General features: G+C 49.2%; 1 protein-coding gene across 4 annotated transcripts in view; it reads right to left on the bottom strand.

Moving 5' to 3' along the window:
* Window positions 1-17998, bottom strand: part of RILPL1 (Rab interacting lysosomal protein like 1) — a 43944-nt gene that overhangs the window by 9771 nt on the left and 16175 nt on the right. For all 4 annotated transcript variants that reach the window (XM_035097562.2, XM_035097560.2, XM_035097561.2 and 1 more), the window contains exons 5-6: window positions 5714-5889; window positions 4387-4479 (exon numbers count right to left, since the gene is read on the bottom strand). In XM_035097562.2, coding sequence (XP_034953453.1) covers window positions 4387-4479; window positions 5714-5889 — 269 coding nt within the window. The remainder of the gene's footprint in view (window positions 1-4386; window positions 4480-5713; window positions 5890-17998) is intronic.

Raw genomic sequence — 17998 nt, 5'->3', positions numbered from 1 at the left:
CAGGTCTGGAGGAACCCAAAGATTTGTAGAAGTACAAATAGGGTTGCCAGACTCAATAGAGGACAGGACTTCTGTGCCTTTAATTGCCCTGCTCTCTTTTGAGTCTGGAAACCCTAAAGAGAAACTAGCAGACCCTTTGCTTGGAAATTAAACAAAGGGTCTGCTGGTTCCTCTTTAAGGTTTCCAGACTCAAAAGAGAGCAGGGCAATTAAAGGCACAGAAGTCCTGTCCTCTATTGAGTCTGGCAACCCTAAGAACAAACAAACATCTGTGGGAGAATAAAAAACCCCTTGGCACAGAAAAAGCCCAATGAGGACTGAGCATGTTCTATATGCACGAATGCTGGCTGATTGCTGGAGTGGAATGGGACATCATGTTGGGACCTGGAAGGGGAGCAATATCCCACTGCAACCGTTTGCTGCAGATGCCACTTGTTGCTGTTGATTAAGGACACAGCTGAGATCACCAGAGCACTTTTTTGCTTCTGGCCTAAACATAGCTCCGAGACATTCCCAACAGAGCTGCTTCTGGGAGATGCTATTATTAGAATCAAAAACAACACACAGAGTTGTTATTATTCTGAACAGGTTTTCTACAGTTACACAGTTTGGCTGGCTGGGTTGCATCAAGCCTCCCCACATCATCTCTCTCTCTCTCTCTCTCTCTCTCTCTCTCTCTCTCTCTCTCTCTCTCTCTCTCTCTCTCTCTCTCTCTCTCTCTCACACACACACACACACACACACACAGAGAGAGAGAGAGAGAGGCTTTTGTCTGCCTTCTTTTTAAAGCCAACACTTATCATCATGTCAGCAACAAACAAGTGACACAACCTTTGAAACAAAGGGCCCTTTTTGCTCAGTGTACAAAATGAGGCAGATCTGGCTTCTTACAAAAAACAACAACCATGTAAACAAAAATCCCTGCTCAAAGATTTACATTTTAAAATTTCCTAATTGGTTCTTGCCTCCATTAATATATATTTTTTGTCCATGACAGCGACAGAGTCACCATTCTGTGTTAGCATCTCACATAGCTTGGGGAGCGGAGAGGGATGTCCCTCCCCAAAACACCTCTTTGCCAGTGCTCTCCACTGCTGAACCGCTGATGCTAATTGAAGAAAATGTACTTTTAACATACAAATGAGTAATGAATCACAAACTGGAAATTAAGCACACCTTTTTTTTGAAAGTTTAATGCTATGAGAATCAATTGGACTTACTTTGGAGGAAATACGGTTTAGGATGCAAGTGCTAATGTGGGGGGAAAGGGGTTCTTTTTTGGCACATCTAAACATTTGGGACAAAGCTCTCTCTCATATATACTGTAGATTCAAAATGCAGTTTGCCACTTTGGACCCCACCCCACCCCACCCACGTTGCTGCTTAATCCCCTCTCCATAGTCTCAAGAGGAGGAAAAAAAGAAAAGAAAACAGAACTTCAAGGGAATTTATGCTAAGGGCATAGTGAAGTGTTGCATGCTTACTGCACTTTGGTGCTTGCCATTTTCTGAGGTAGCAGCACCAGTGTTTTCCAACAAGCCCACACCCTGGTCTGGAGATTTCCAAGAGAGCTTGGTAGGCATCTAACTGTATCACTGCCCGACACTCACTCTTTTTGCTCTACAGTACCAACAGATTTGGTGCCAGTGCATCCTGGCATTGTCTTCTACTGGCACATGGAGCAGCAGGGCAGGAATGAGGAAGCTGTGGCCCTCCAGCTGGTGTTGGACTGCCATTACCCCTGACTGTTTAGCCAGGCTGGCAGGGAAAAGTTGGAATCAAACCCTGTTCCAGAGGGCTTTCCCACCCTTGCAGTAGGGCAGGGGTTGCCAACCTGGTGCCTGCCATGAGCTTCACTGGCACACCAAGGCAAGGGCCCTGGACTCTGGGCTTCCTTTTTTTTTTAAAGTACATCTCTAGACCTCCTGGAAAGAAAGGTATGAAGAAGTCACCCTTCTGAGTAAGTTCTGTGAAATGAACAAGGCTGTCAGTGTTTTTAGCCAATGAGTGAAGTTGGAACTGTGACTAATACGGTAAGTGCACTGTTTGGACATGAGGCAATAAGAATCCCTGGGGTCCTAAAGAACTGCTGCCCCCCCCTTTAATGCACTTTTATTGTTTCTCTATAATCTTCTCAAGTAGCGCTGTGGTTAAACCACTGAGCCTAGCGCTTGCTGATCAGAAGGTTGGCAGTTCGAATCCCTGTGATGGGGTGAGCTCCCGTTGCCAACCTAGCAGTTCGAAAGCACGTCAAAATGCAAGTAGATAAATAGGAACCGCTACAGCGGGAAGGTAAATGGCGTTTCCATGTGCTGCTCTGGTTTGCCAGAAGCGGCTTTGTCATGCTGGCCACATGACCTGGAAGCTATACGCTGGCTCCCTTGGCAAATAATGCGAGATGAGCGCGCAACCCCAGAGTCGGTCACGACTGGACCTAATGGTCAGGGGTCCCTTTACCTTTATAATCTTCTAGGCAGAAATCCAACAAGTCGTACCTTTTCTTGTATGAAAATACAATTACAGGGAAAGCTTCACCGTGATTGTTCTCTCTCTCATTTTGTGTTATTGCCCTGCCATCCCAAGGCGGCCATTTTGTGACTGTGGCACCCAGCACACTCTCAAAATTCAAAATGTGCCCCCACCCTGGTCCAAAAAGGCCGGCGACCCTCGTCGTAGGGGATGACGCACACATTAAGAAAACGCATGCTGCTCATTATTTACATAGCACTATTGGTGCACATAGTGCTTTTCAGAGTCCAAGAGAAGAGGTCTCTTGCCTTAAGGAGCTTATAGTCTAAAATTCAATGCAGGGGAAACAAAAAGAAGAAACAGGTAGAAGGGGAGTCAAGAGGTAAGCAGGTGGTAATATGCAGTTGTTTCAAGTACCCGTTTAGGCTTGGTTACTGACTTTGCTGCAGAAGGGCCATTATCATTATCATCATCATCATCATCATTATTACCACCTATAACTTATTATTTGCCTTCTAAACCACAGTCTCAAGGCAATTTACACATAGAATAATTCAAAACGGTTAAAACCACAAACAATGAATAAATTTAAAACAAGATTAAATCCCTAACAAGTGTTTAGGGCCACCTAAATGAGGCTCACACAGCTGTGTGGTGATTGGGCAGGTGGGCAAATCACATGCTTCCTTGCTCCACCCACCACACATTAAAAAACAAATTCCTGCATATTAAAAAGTAGATCATCAGTGAGAAAAAGCTGCAGTTGGGTCTCATGGGGAAATATTCAGAGAAAGCTTCATGCTAGGAATAGCCAAGGTAAGCAATTTGTTACTACTGACCCCAGGGGGTAAATGTATTCCTATGAGTTTGGTATGGGGGAGGAAGAATGGCAGGCTGAATGTGAGATCCTTCTCACCCCTGGGCTCATCAAGCAGTTAAAATATAAGCCAGACTGGCTTCCTGTGTTGATCCCTTGGGTGATGGGCCATTAAGAGAACAAAGGAAAGGGGGCTCAGTGTGAGAAGACAAGTGGGTGGGGCTACTCCCTCAATTCAAATATATTTTGAAGGACAAAGCTTTAGTTTAGAGCTGAAAGGGGCAGTGCTGTGACCTAGAAGTAAAGGAGCAAGTTGGAGAGTCAGAGCAAAGATTGAGAGCATTTTTTATTTATTCTTGAATCGAATGCTGTGCTTAAGGAGGAAGCAAGACCCTTATATATGTGTAAATAAAGCATACATCAGACAGGACACCACAGTAGTCTCGGTTGTGTCTCATTCCTAAAGGAAAAGCGAACCCTGGGTAAGCACCTGGAATCTCGCAGCACTCAAGAGACTGGGGAGACATGCAACAGTATTTAAACTGTGTCAAAATGAATCAAACAGATAAACAAAAAGAGGTGCTTTGTGGCATTATGGAGATTATTCAAAGGACACAGCACCATTCTTTCTTAAATGAAAGGACCCCTGACAGTTAAGTCCCGTTGTGAACGACTCTGAGGTTGTGGCGCTCATCTCGCTTTACTGGCCAAGGAACCCGCGTTTGTCCGCAGACAGCTTTTCCAGGTCATGTGGCCAGCACGTCTAAGCCGCTTCTGGCGAAACCAGAGCAGCGCACGGAAACGCCGTTTACCTTCCCGCCGGAGCAGTACCTATTTATCTACTTGCACTTTGACGTGCTTTCAAACTGCTTGGTTGGCAGGAGCAGGGACCAAACAACGGGAGCTCACCCCGTCGCAGGGGATTCGAACCTTCTGATCGGCAAGCTCTAGGCTCAGTGGTTCAGACCACAGCGCCACCCGTGTCCCTCTCCATTCTTTCTTAGAGCATTTTAAAAAGCCCAGGGACCCCAAGAAGCATAGGAAAGGAAGTTGCTTCCCCTCATGCCCCTAATGCAGCCTTGGGAAGAGGAGGGTACTTACAGTCGTTTGATTCCAGATTCCTGCTGAGTGGATGGTTTTGAATGAATAATGGTTGTGGGTTGGGGAGACCTCATTTCTTCATCAGCCTCATCACTTTAAAAAAAAATAACAGGAAAATATATGAAATGTTTATGTTAGATACCAAATACTCTCATTACACCTAGGAAAAATTAGTCACTCACTCTACACACAGAACAGAGAGAGAAAGCAAACCTCTGTCGGTGTATACAATTGTGTATATTAATACAGGGGCCTTAGTCTTCTTGTCCAACTGCCTACTCATGGCCAGGTGCCACAACCATTTCCATGATAGACAGATTCCCAATCTCTGCTTAGATACCTCCGTCAAAGGTGGAGAAAAAGTGTGAGGAAAAGGGGGCCCATGCAGTGTAGAGAAGGGGTTCCCAAATTGTGGGAATGCTGGATGGGGCCGATGTAAGATTTATTCCAAAACACGTGGAGGGTACCACATTTTCAGAGGCTGCACCAGAGAGCCACCCCCAGTCAGAGTAGATCAGAACTTTCTAACCTGTTTTGTGACATGTTAGTGTGTCAGCTGCAGTGTATAAGTGTGTCATGTGAATCCTCCTATAAGGGGTTAGTTTAACCTCTGGTTTGCTAGTAAAAACTGAATTACTGTGTCTCAAAATGATGCATGTCTAAGATGTGTGTCACCAACACGAAATGTTTGGAAAGCTCTTGAGTAGACTCATCTGGGCTAAAGAAACAAACAGCCTGACCTGGTATAATAGGTTTGCACTGATTACTGCCTGAACATTCTTCCTTATCTTCATAAGAAAAAGGGGCAGAGAGGAGGAGGAGGAGGAGGAGGAGGAGGAGGAGGAGGAGGAGGAGGAGGAGGAGGAGGAGGAGGAGGAGGAGGAGAATCCAAGAACTAAAAATTGGAGGAAATAGCCTGAAATCTTCTTGGCCCTTGTGACTAGTGGTGCATTTAAAAGTGTACTTAGTGGCCTCTAAAGAATGTGAAACTTGTGGTCCTCTAGATGTGGTTGGACCCCAACTCCTATCAGCTCCAGACAGCATGGCTAATGGTCAGGGACAAGGGGAGTTGCAGTCCTGCAACATGTGGAGCGCTGTAGGTTACGCACAAGTGGCCTCACCCAAGAGAGCTCCGCATTCTGGCTCCAATCCAACTAGTGTGGGCTTGCAACTGAAGTTCAGTGCTAACACACACCAAAAAACACAGGGGAATTGAGCAGACAACTGCAGCCTCAACAGGACTGATTCCATTGAAAAGCAAACCAGCTTCAGTCCAACTGCCTCCACATAGAATCAGACTAGAAAGGAGTTGAAAGCAACAGCACACCTCTTATAATAGAGAAGCTCCTCTTGCAGCAGAAAAACTTTAGATTTCAGTTCATTTCTCTCATGCAAAACATCCCGCAGCTCTTGCAATGTAAACCTCGGACGGTTGGGATCCTTCAAATCCATGGCTATCTTCTCAGATTCAGAGATGTATTCATCGTTGTTTGGTTCTTCGGCCTGGGAGGAACAAACAAAAAATCCTGCATTAATACATGGCTTGGGTCTTACTTACAAGTCGCTTTGACTGCATCATATCTTTTTTATAAGTAACCTAGGGCAAGCGTTTAATCTTAAAACAAACAGCCAAGGCTGAAAAAGGAGGCAGCCAATGATGACAGTCAGTACGGGCTGTAGAGAGTGTGTGGCAATGTCATCTCTCTGCCAGGCTCTATTATACCCAGAGAAAGCTGGGAACAGCTCTAAGGAGAGAAAAGAAGTGCCATCACAATAAACCAATATATAACAGCAGAAGAAAGCAACCATTCCTTCTAGGGGGTCTGTGGACAAACTGAGGCCTGGTTCCCTGTGGAAAACTGGGAACAGAAGCCAAATCTTCCCCACCATCTGAATGAACAAAAAACCAGTCAGATGATAATGATAATTTAAATTCTTAATTACTAATTATGACTTATTGATGCATTTGTTAATATTTATTATAATAAATGTCACAGTGGCCGGAGTGGACTACTTCAGAGTAACGACGCTACGCAGCTCTGCATTTTATTCTTTTATTGGTGCTGCGTATTTACAGTGCTCAAGTCATTGCTATTTACACGGAGCGATGTTGTCAGTCGGTTTCAGAACCTCCTAATGGCTTTTGGCGCGTCTTTCTCCAACACAAAAGCTTTGGCAGACCCATCCTCTTGCCCCTCCTCTTCCTGCGTAATTCTGGAGTTGGAGGGATGGGTCTTCCCCCCTTGCTTGCCCCTTCCTGTCCCACCTGGGACCCTGGCTCCTCTACCTTGCCTGAGCCTCGGACACGACTTCCTGCTTCCCCACTGGAATCGGAACTCTCCCTGCTTTCCCCTTTGCTCGGGGACGGGCTTGAACTCAGGAGGGGAGGGACTTCGCGATATCCCCTGTCCCTCACATCCACCCCCCTCCCAAGCTCTCCTTCACCCCTCCCCAGGCCCCCCCCATGTGTCGGTGACGACTGGAAGCCTAAGAACTCAGTGCTCTCCGAGCCCGTTGGTGTGAATACCTCCCCCCAGTCCTGCGAGCCCCCCCCTTCCGCCTGGGCGGACGGGAATCCCAAAAAGTCCGTGGCGTCAGAGCTGGTGGGGGTAAAAACGTTCTGCCAATCTGCTCCTTCCTCTGACTGGGTGGATCTCGGTGACACCCATACCTCATCCTCTGGTTCCTCAAACTCCGCTTCCCAGCGCCATGGTGAGCTGCTCTCCCGTGCCTCCTCCTCCTCCCCCTCCCTTTCCATGTGCCAGGGCTTGGGTCTGTGGGGAAAGAGGGCGTGAAATTCTTCCACCAAGAATTCCTCCTGTATCTGAGTGGCTGGGACCCATTCATTCTGGGACGGTGGAGCATCCTCCCATGCCATGAGGTACTCCAGTCCCCCCACCCCCCACCTTGAATCCAGGATGGCCGTGGCCTCATTGAGTTGCTCCCTGCCTTCCCTCTCCCCCCCTCCCTCGGGGGTGTGTTCGCTGTCTCGGAGCCTGCTGCTTTCCCTGTACGGCGACAGCAGCGATCTATGAAACACTGGATGCACCCTCATGTCCTCTGGCAGTGCCAGCCTGTATGCCACCGGGTTTACCTGTTGCGTGACCGTGAAGGGGCCCAGCCTTTTGGGTGCCAGCTTTTTGCACCTCCCTCTGGTGGGAAGGCCCTCCGAGGACAACCACACCTTGTCCCCCACCCTGATGACCTCCCCTTGTCGCCTGTGGCGATCTGCCCCCTTTTTGTACGCTTCCTTGGCCCTCTCCAAGTGTTCTCTGAGCTGCTGGTGCACCGTCTCCAGTTCCTCTGCCCAATCCTCAGCCTGTGGGCCCTCCTCCTCCTCCTCCTCCCTCTCCCTCTCTGGGAAAGATCTGAGGTCGCGCCCGTAATTGGCCTTAAAGGGCGACACCCCTGTGGAGACGTGCACTGCATTGTTGTAGGCAAATTCTGCTAGTGGCAAGCGATCCACCCAGTCCGTTTGCCGCTGGCTGACGTAGCATCTCAGGTACTGCTGCAGAATGGCGTTGACCCTCTCCGCTTGTCCGTTGGTCTGCGGGTGTCTAGCCGTCGACAAGCTGACCTCCACCTGCAGGAGGTTCATGAGCCGCCGCCAGAACCTGGAAACAAATTGGCGGCCACGATCCGAAATAACCCTTAAAGGTAATCCATGCAGTCTGAAAATGTGATCAACAAACAGTTTGGCTGTCTCTTCTGCCGAGACTGCCCTGGCACACGGTATAAAGTGACACATTTTGGACATAAGGTCCACCACCACCAACACTGCAGTCTTACCCCTGGACGAAGGCAGATCTGTGATGAAGTCCATGGACACCACTTCCCACGGCCTGTGTGGTGTGGCTAAGGGCTCCAGCAACCCTGGTGGCGCTGCTCTGACCACCTTCGCCCGCTGGCAGGTGGTACAGCCCCTTACATAGTCTCGAACATCTTCCCGCACCCCTGGCCACCAGAAGTGTCTCATGACTAGGTGAGCGGTTTTGTCCCTTCCAAAATGCCCCGCTGTAGGGTTGTCGTGCATCTGCTTGAGGACCGTACGTCGAAGCTGGGTGGTGGGTAGGTACAGCGCACCCTTGTAGAAAAGCAGCCCTCTGCGTTCTGCAAAGTCTTTTGCCTGCTCCCTCCCCCCTCTCAGTTCTCTGAAGATGCGGTTGGCAAATTCATCCGCTGCCGTCAGTGCTGTGAGTTCTGCCTCGCTCACCACAGCTGCTCCGCAGGACCATGCCGACGGGGGGAAAATGTGCCTTGGGGCTGGTGGCGCCTCCTCCTCCATGTACTCTGGCTTGCGGGAGAGGGCATCCGCCCTGACATTCTGCTCCCCCGGGATGTAGTGGATGGAGAAGTTGAAGTTCGAGAAGAACTCTGCCCACCGTATCTGCCGCTGGTTGAGCACCCTGGCAGTTCTCCAGAACTCCAGGTTCTTGTGGTCTGTGCACACCTGGATGGGGTGCTTCGCGCCCACCAGGAAGTGTCGCCAGTGCTGGAACGCAGCGTAGATCGCAAGAAGTTCCCTATCAAACACTGTGTAGTTGCGTTCAGGCTGTGTCAGCTTCCTGGAGAAGAAGGCACAGGGTCTCCACTCCCTGTTGGCGTCCAGTTGCAACAAAATTGCGCCCACAGCTTTTTCAGAAGCATCTGTCTCAATGCGTAGGGGCGCGTCCTGCACCACATGGAACAGGTTTTGGTCTGAGGCGAACACTCTCTTGAGGCTTTCGAACGCTGCTTGCGCCTCTGGTGTCCACTTGAACTTCTGCTTGCCTCTCAGGCAGTCCGTGATGGGAGCCGTAACGCGAGAGAAGTTCTTGATGAACTTCCTGTAGAAGTTAGCGAAGCCTAGTAGGCGTTGGGCATCTTTGCGCGTCCTGGGGCTGTGCCAGTCCAGGATGGCCTGCACCTTGTCCTTGTCCATCGCCAGCCCCTTGTCTGACAGCTTGTAGCCCAGGAAGTCCACCTCTTTGGTGTGAAACTTGCACTTCTCCAGCTTCACATACAGGTGGTGCTCCTTCAGGCGTTGCAACACCTCTCTGACATCTTTCACATGCTGCACTGGGTCATTCGAGTAGATAAGGATGTCATCTAGGAAGACCAAGCATTTCCTGAAGAGGAGGGACCCCAGGACGTGGTGCATGAAGGCCTGGAAGCATGCTGAGCCCCCTTGCAAACCGAAGGGCATCACCAGATATTCAAAAGAGCCCAGAGGCGTGAACATCGTGGTTTTCCATTCATCTCCTTCCCGGATCCTGATCAAGTTGTACGCCCCCCTTAGGTCCAGCTTGGTGAAAATCTTGCCCCTGCGTGCCGCTGTCAGGAGATCATCCACTCTGGGCATGGGGAAAGCCACGGGCTCTGTCACCGAATTCAGCCGTCTAAAGTCCACCACAAGACGGCGCTGTTGCGTGTCTTTCTTGTCCACCCAGAAGACCGGGCTGCCCCCTGCTGCCTTGCTTTCCCTTATGAACCCCCGCTTGAGGTTCTTGTCGATGAAAGCGCGCAGATCCTCCAGCTCCTGGTCTGACATGGCGTACAGCTTGGCTGGGGGTATCGTCGCCCCTGGCACCAGGTTGATCTGGCAGTCAAAAGGCCTGTGCGGGGGTAGGTGGTCGGACTCCGCTTCGCTGAAGACCTCCTGCAGGTCCCAGTACTGCTTGGGTATTGCCTCACCCCCTTTGATATGCATGGTGGCCACCGTGGCTATCGGAGGCCCCTCCCCTGGTTGGTGCTGCATGCAATGTTCCAGACAAAAGTCTGACCCAAACGTGATGCACCTCTGGTGCCAACTGATGGAGGGGTCGTGGCGCGCCAGCCAGCTCATGCCCAAGACGATGGGGGGGTCTGAGATGGTGGTGACGTTGAACGCCAGTGTCTCTGAGTGCCTTCCCACCGTCATTCTCATGGGGGGGGTTTGATGTGTGATGGCCCCTCCCAGCAGCTCCCTGCCGTCAATGGTTGCTACGTGCAGAGGAAAATCCAACTGCAAAAGCTGGATTTGGTGCTCTTCTGCAAAGCTTCTCGAGAAGAAGTTGGCGGACGCCCCACTGTCAATTAAGGCGAGGACCGTCAGGGGATAGCCATTTGGGAGCGTTAGCGTCACTTCTAGAACCACTCCTGCTCTGGGAGGGGTGGGCTGGCTCTGCACCTCTCTGTGCGGGTGGGTGGGCTGGGGCTGTTGTCTGCTGACTGTGCCTGGCTGCTGCCCCTTGTCTCCTGCAGCCAGGCTTTCCCGTTTCCCTGCTGTGGTGCTGCGTCAGTGGGGGAGGGCACCACCGTTCCCGCCTTTCCTTGCCACTCCCTGCGATGTGGGCAGTCTCTGACGAGATGCTGGGGTGAGTTGCAGAGAAAGCAATTCCCGCCCCTTCCCTCCTTGCGTCTTGGCGCCGCTGGGGTTTGAAAAGCCCGCGCGCGCGCGCTATCAATCTGCATGGGCTCCTGGTCCTGGCTGGCTCCAGGCGTGGCCTGAAAGGGTTGTTGAGGGAGTGGCTTCTCCTGCGACCGTGGGAACCAAGCCCGCTTTGCGCGCGTCGCTTGCTTGTCGTTCCACCGGGATTCCTGCCTCACCCCCACCGCCAGAGCTGCTTTGCTCAGCTGATCCATAGTACTGGGCTTTGGACCTCTCGAGAGTTCATCCTTCACCTCCTCGCTCAAACCCAAGTAAAACGCAGCTTGCATGGGAGGCGAATCCAAAACCCACCCCAGTCTGTGCACCAGCATGGTGAATTTCGCCCAATATGCGCGAACTGTCATATTTCCTTGGCGTAAATTATGCAGTTCCTCTTTAGTCTGGTCCAAATGACTATCGGACGAATACATCGTCCTCAAACCTTCTAGAAATTGTTGGACATTTTTCATGCAAGGATTCTTGGTTGCGATTAATGGTCTTAGCCACTCCCTGGCTGCTCCGGTGAGATGTTCCACAATAAACGCTACTCTGTGCTCATCATCGGGGAACTCATTCTGGTGCAGCTCAAGAGCATACACGATCTCAGTCTCAAAGCCCTGAAACTCCTTCGGGTCTCCATTGAACTTGCTTACAAGGGTCCCTGCTCTCCTTCCTGGCAGCACTTGGACTTGGGGAGCCCCTCCCGCCTTGTTTTTCTCTGCATCCAGCTTGTTTTGGAGGTCTACCGCCACCGCCCTTAAATGCTGCTCTTTTTCCTGGAGCTCTCTCACCTGTTCCGCAAGTTGTAGCCGGTCGTCCTGGACCTTCTTAGTCTCCTCTTTAGCTGCCTTCAATTCTCCCTGCGCCTGCAGCGACAGCTGTTGCAGTTCTAGCTGGGCTTGCTCAGCGATCTGCCGCCACTTCTCCGCCTCGGACACGCTCATCCCGGCAACTCCGAAGTAGCCCAAAAATGATTAGGAGGTTGCTGTCACAGTGGCCGGAGTGGACTACTTCAGAGTAACGACGCTACGCAGCTCTGCATTTTATTCTTTTATTGGTGCTGCGTATTTACAGTGCTCAAGTCATTGCTATTTACACGGAGCGATGTTGTCAGTCGGTTTCAGAACCTCCTAATGGCTTTTGGCGCGTCTTTCTCCAACACAAAAGCTTTGGCAGACCCATCCTCTTGCCCCTCCTCTTCCTGCGTAATTCTGGAGTTGGAGGGATGGGTCTTCCCCCCTTGCTTGCCCCTTCCTGTCCCACCTGGGACCCTGGCTCCTCTACCTTGCCTGAGCCTCGGACACGACTTCCTGCTTCCCCACTGGAATCGGAACTCTCCCTGCTTTCCCCTTTGCTCGGGGACGGGCTTGAACTCAGGAGGGGAGGGACTTCGCGATATCCCCTGTCCCTCACAATAAATGTCATATTTAACCATATTTATATATTGCTTAATCAACAAAAACCTCCAAGCGTTTAAAATAAAGCAGTACAAACTATATACTGGATAAGCAAATACTGTACACAGAAAGCATAACTATACAATCCACTTTTCATAGAATCATATAATTGTAGTGTTGGAAGGGACCACGAGAGTTATATAGTTCAAACCCCTGCAATGCAGGAATCATTTTGCCCAACGTGGGGCTCGAACCCACAACTCTGAGATTAACATACTCCATCGACTGAACTATCCCAGCCCGGAACAGCAGTCACAAGACATTTAAAATATCCATTTCACAACAATCCTAAAATACTAAAAGCCACATACACCTAAACAATCCCTAGCACACAAAAAAGAATCTATAACACCAAACCAGCAACCAAAACCTGCAATCTGTCAAGGAAAACAGAATAGGATGCCCCCCCCCCCTACTCCCCAGCTTGGGAGGGATTCAAATTATCTCCTGAAGTACTTGTGTTATAAGAATTCTAAGGTCTCAAATATAGAATAAATAGTTATAAATGCGCACATATCTAAATATATAAACCATGTGTCTGAAATAGTATAGGAGAGCAATCCTGAAGCCACTTTGAGTCTCCCAATGACCTCAAATATTCCTCTGCAGTAAGGGAGGCAAATGAGGAAAGCTTTTCCCTTTGTCCTTTTGCTTACAAATTCTTCAAAGCCTGTCTTGTGTATGAATAGGGTGAGCCTGCGACTCATAGGGACCCAGGTGGCGCTGTGGGTTAAACCACTGATCCTAGGGCTTGCTGATCAGAAGGTCGGCGGTTCGAATCCCTGTGACAGGGTGAGCTCCCATTGCTTGGTCCCAGCTCCTGCCAAGCTAGCAGTTCGAAAGCATGTCAAAATGCAAGTAGATAAATAGGAACCGCTACAGCAGGAAGGTAAACGGTGTTTCCATGTGCTGCTCTGGTTCGCCAGAAGCGGCTTTGTCATGCTGGCCACATGACCTGGAAGCTGTACACCAGCTCCCTCGGCCAATAATGCAAGATGAGCGTGCAACCTCAGAGTCGGTCATGACTGGACCTAATGGTCAGGGGTCCCTTTACCTTTACCTTTAGGGTGAGCCTGCGACTTGGATTCAGGAACTAAAGTATTAACCATCACAAAAGAATGCCCAGGCTGCCCAGGCAATGCAATCGGGTATCCTGGCAGACAGGATTTCTGCTGTAGACCGCCTCCTATGTCATATGTATGATGATTTTGAGGTGGTCTTTGGCCAAGGGGGGACCCAGGCAGCACTGTGAGTTAAACCACAGAGTCTAGGGCTTGCTGATCAGAAGGTCGGCAGTTTGAATCCCTGCAACGGGGTGAGCTCCCGTTGCTCGGTCCCAGCTCCTGCCCACCTAGCAGTTCGAAAGCACATCAAAGTGCAAGTAGATAAATAGGAACCGCTCCGGCAGGAAGGTAAACGGTGTTTCCGTGTGCTGCTCTGGTTCGCCAGAAGCAGCTTTGTCATGCTGGCCACATGACCCGGAAGCTGACTGTGGACAAACGCCGGCTCCCTCGGCCTATAGAGCAAGATGAGAGCTGCAACCCCAGAGTCGGACACGACTGGACCTGATGGGCAGGGGCCCCTTTACCTTTATGCCTTTGGCTAATGGGGTGGGCCAGTGTCAAAAGTCTTTAAAGGTTCCTGCACACTTTTGTTCAGGGTCTCTCCCTCCTTGGAAGGAGGGGAGGGAACTCTGTTGCAACAGAAAAATAAATGTCTGCCTTGCTTTCCACTGGATTCTGCCACCATCCATTCTTCTCTGACTGATCATGGACTTAGGGGACTCAGAATCCCACGGGGAGTTGCGCAGCAAAAGCCAAACCCCCATTTTTACATCACTTGTATGTTCACATTCTGTTTTGGGAAACAAATCTCACATTTCTTTCCATATCCTCTTCCTTGGGGCACAGTGTAAAGTATTTTATTTTAAAAGGTATACAGAGCCAAATTTAGAAGCAGACAACCCAGATACCAACTGCTTGAGACATCAGGCTCTGGAGACGGTACAGTAGTGTCTGAGAGAGGTTATTTATTTAGCTACTCTTCTCTCAACTGCTGAAATAAATACAAACAGTACAAACAGTTCATGCTCACTTGTAAAGCTGGCAACCCTCAAGCTTCAGAGAGTTTATGTTAATGCTAGTTACAGGTAGGTACTAGTGTATCTGAAGAAGTGTGCATGCACACGAAAGCTCATACCAAAATAAAAACTTAGTTGGTCTTTAAGGTGCTACTGAAGGAATTTTTTTATTATGTTAATGCTAGTTTTTTTGCTTAATTTGCAGGAAAGAGGCACAGCTCAGCAGTTCAAGCATCTGATTTGCATGCAGAAGCTTCTAGCTTCAACCCCCAATATATCCAGGTATGACTTGGAGAGAGCCCTGCCTGAAATGCTGAAGAACTGCTGGCGATCTAAACAACATTGACCTAGATCAGGGTGGTCTGGCCTGTGAGACCTTTCTTGGAGACCCTTAGCAACATTCATGAACCATCTTAAAGTCTTAAAATTTTATTTTTTGTGTCATGCATCGTTAAGAAAAGCACATTCATCTGACTGTGTATTACATTTAATCATTAAAAATATTAAATCTATTAGTTGCATATTTAACTATATATATATTACCGTATTAAGTATATTAATAGTGTATATTAAATAATATTAAATATACTGCAAACACTAATTTATGATATGGAAATTTAATTCAGCACAAGGCCCTGGGGTTCAGTGTCGAAGGACTCTTGCAATCCACTTGGTATTAAAATTTGGACCGCCGTGATCTAGCTCCCTCTAAAACAGATTTCTTTGCTCTAAAATTTACAGCACCAACACAAATTTAATGAATGGCATGAATGAGAGCACTTGTGGCAAAAAAAGTAATGTAAAAAAATAAATAGAAGTAGCACTTGGGGCAGGGATAATCTTCCTCACCACTTCCATGAGAGGTTTAAAACTGCCATCCTTCATTTTATTTTATTTTCATAAACCCACAGCACAAAAATGCCAGTTTGAGAACACTCCATTTTCATGGCATCATTCTAGATTTAATACTGACTGCACACTCACGAAGGGACAAAATGGTTGATGGTTTCCTGCTGGCCAAACAGCAAATTAATTGAATGACTGGAATGTGAACATTTTCTAGAACGTACAATGAATGAAACAGTAAAGGGTAAAGGAAAAGGGACCCCTAACCATTAGGTCCAGTCGTGACCGACTCTGGGGTTGCGGCGCTCATCTCGCTCTATTGGCCGAGGGAGTCGGCATGCAGCTTCCAAGTCATGTGGCCAGCATGACAAAGCCACTTCTGGCGAACACGAGCAGGACACGGAAACGCCATTTACCTTCCCGTCAGAGTGATACCCATTTATCTACTTGCGCTTTGATGTGCTTTCGAACTGCTAGGTTGGCAGGAGCTGGGACCGAGCAACGGGAGCTCACCCCGTCGCGGGGAATCCAACTGCCGACCTTCCGATTGGCAAGCCCTAGGCCAGGGGTCCCCAGACTTACCCGGCTTTGGGCCGGTGCCCGCCACGCAGATCGCGCGGCAGACCGGAGGGCAGGGGAGTGCGCGCCCATGCGCATGCGCACACACACTTACTGGCGCGGTGGCGAGCTTCCAGGTCGGAAAATTGCCGAAAATCGTTTGTGCGCATGCGTATAGGCCTCCCCCTGACCCGGAAGTGCACCGGAAACGACCTCTTCTGGGTCGGGAGAGGCCCATACGCATGCGCACAAACGATTTTCGGCGCTTTTTCCCGATCCGGAAGCGCGCCACCGCACTGCACGCCGTAAGAGCGGGCGGTGGCAGCGGGCGGCGGGGGTCGTCGTGGGCCAGATTGAGAGGCCAATTGGGAGGCATCTGGCCCGTGGGCCATAGTTTGGGGACCCCTGCCCTAGGCTGTGTGGTTTAACCCACAGTGCAACCGGCGTCCAATGAAACAGTAGTCAGGGATAATTAAAAAACAAAGCTCTTTGTATTGTCACATGACTAGGAGTACTTGGGAATATATAAAAAAGAGCAAGTAGTTTTAAAGCAGATGCAGAGGCCAAGCCAGAACTGAGATTGCGGAGGAGGAGGAGGAGGAGGAGGAGGAAGTGGACAATCGTGCCCACAATCTGAACGGGTTGTAAGTAAGAAGGCAATTCACCCTCATGGGCCACCATTCACTGGAAGGTAGAGTGGTTCGAGTGTCAGAACAGAACACAGAAGAACCAGGTTCAAATCCCTCCTCAACCATGAAGCTCATTGGATGACCCTGCACCACTCACTGCCTCTCAGCCTAACCTCCCTCACAGGGTTGTTGTGGGGATTAAACGAGGAAGGGGAAAGAACCATGTGCACCATCTTAAACTGCTTGGATAACAGGTGGGATATATGGTAAACACAATATATAAATCTTATATTTATATCTAACTACTGTAGTACCCTGCTTGCCCTATAGCTCCCTCACTTGAGATTTTAGTGGGAATTGGTTACATTTTGAACTTTGAAACTTTTCTTTAAAATATAACAAAAAGAGAAAGGATGTTGCAGTTCATGCCTAGTACAGATTTTAAATACTGCCCACCAGAGCTTTTTGATGTGTGTTTCAATGACATGTTAGTGTGTCGGCCACAGAGTGTAGGTGTGTCATGTGAATGCTCTTATAAGGGGTTATGTCAGGGGGGTGCCAAACAGAGAGCCGCCCCTGTCATCCTGACAAGCTCCTCACCCAGCGTCAGCAAGTCAGGAGAAAGGAATGAGGAAGTGAGCGGGGAGGAGAGAGGGCTCTATAAGGTACCGGAGCCTCAGCGCTGCGAGGAGAGAGGGCCAGGGGAGGAGAGTCTGGGGAGATGTCGGACACAGGGCCGCCAGAAAGGAGACCGTTTTCTCCAACGCCAGAATTGAGGCGCACGCCCATCTGTAGGGCCAGGGGGCGGCACTTTGGGATGCCCAGGCTTTTATGCTAGTCAAGAACCCGGAAGAAGCCATTGCGGGGTTCTGACACGGACTGAGCAGTCATGTTTGCTGATGTTCTTGCGCTGTAAATAGTATGCACAATAAAACTCTGAAAGACAAGACGGAGTGGAGCGTCTTTACTCAAGAGTAGCCGCAGCCATATCCGACAGGTTAGGTTAGCTAGTAAAACTGAATTACTGTTTCTCAAAATGAAGCATGTCTAAAAAGGGTGTCACCAACATGAAAAGTTTGGAAAGTTTTGCTGTACACTGTATGGTTTTAGTCAAAGAATTATGTAAGCAATCACTTTCCTTCCAAAGTCATTTTTTCTGTAAAGCCACTTTATTTTGAAAAAAAAGTTTCACATTCTAAGCTCCCCTTAGGTATAAAATAATGAACCTCCTGAGTTATTAGGGGGAGTAGGGGGACACAGGCTGTGTCTAAGCAAGGCATCCTTCAGGTATCACATAATCCAGTGCTTGGTGTTACATATGGTACCTTAAAAAGTCTTGTGTTTTGATTTTAAAAAGATGTATGTGGGCTGTTTCTTTTAAAATACCTAGCTCCTAGTCCTCACTATTATGCTGGCAACTTCCCTTGCACTCATTCTTATACATCACCTCCAAAATAAAAATCAATTAGCCGTACAAGTGAAATATTAAGAATTCAAACTATTTCCAATGCAGCCCTACTGAAGGCCTGGGGAACCTGCAGTTTTCCAGATGTTGCTGGACTACAAATCCCATCATACCTCTCAGGGCTGATAGGAGTTGCAATCCAACAACATTTGGAGAGCCACAGGTTCTCCATTCCTGCCCTCCAGGATC

This window comes from Zootoca vivipara, chromosome 17, assembly GCF_963506605.1.
Source record: "Zootoca vivipara chromosome 17, rZooViv1.1, whole genome shotgun sequence".
In the NCBI taxonomy this organism is placed as follows: Eukaryota; Metazoa; Chordata; class Lepidosauria; order Squamata; family Lacertidae; genus Zootoca; species Zootoca vivipara.
Note: the sequence above shows the minus strand (reverse complement) of the source record. Positions and strands in the feature narration are given on the sequence as shown.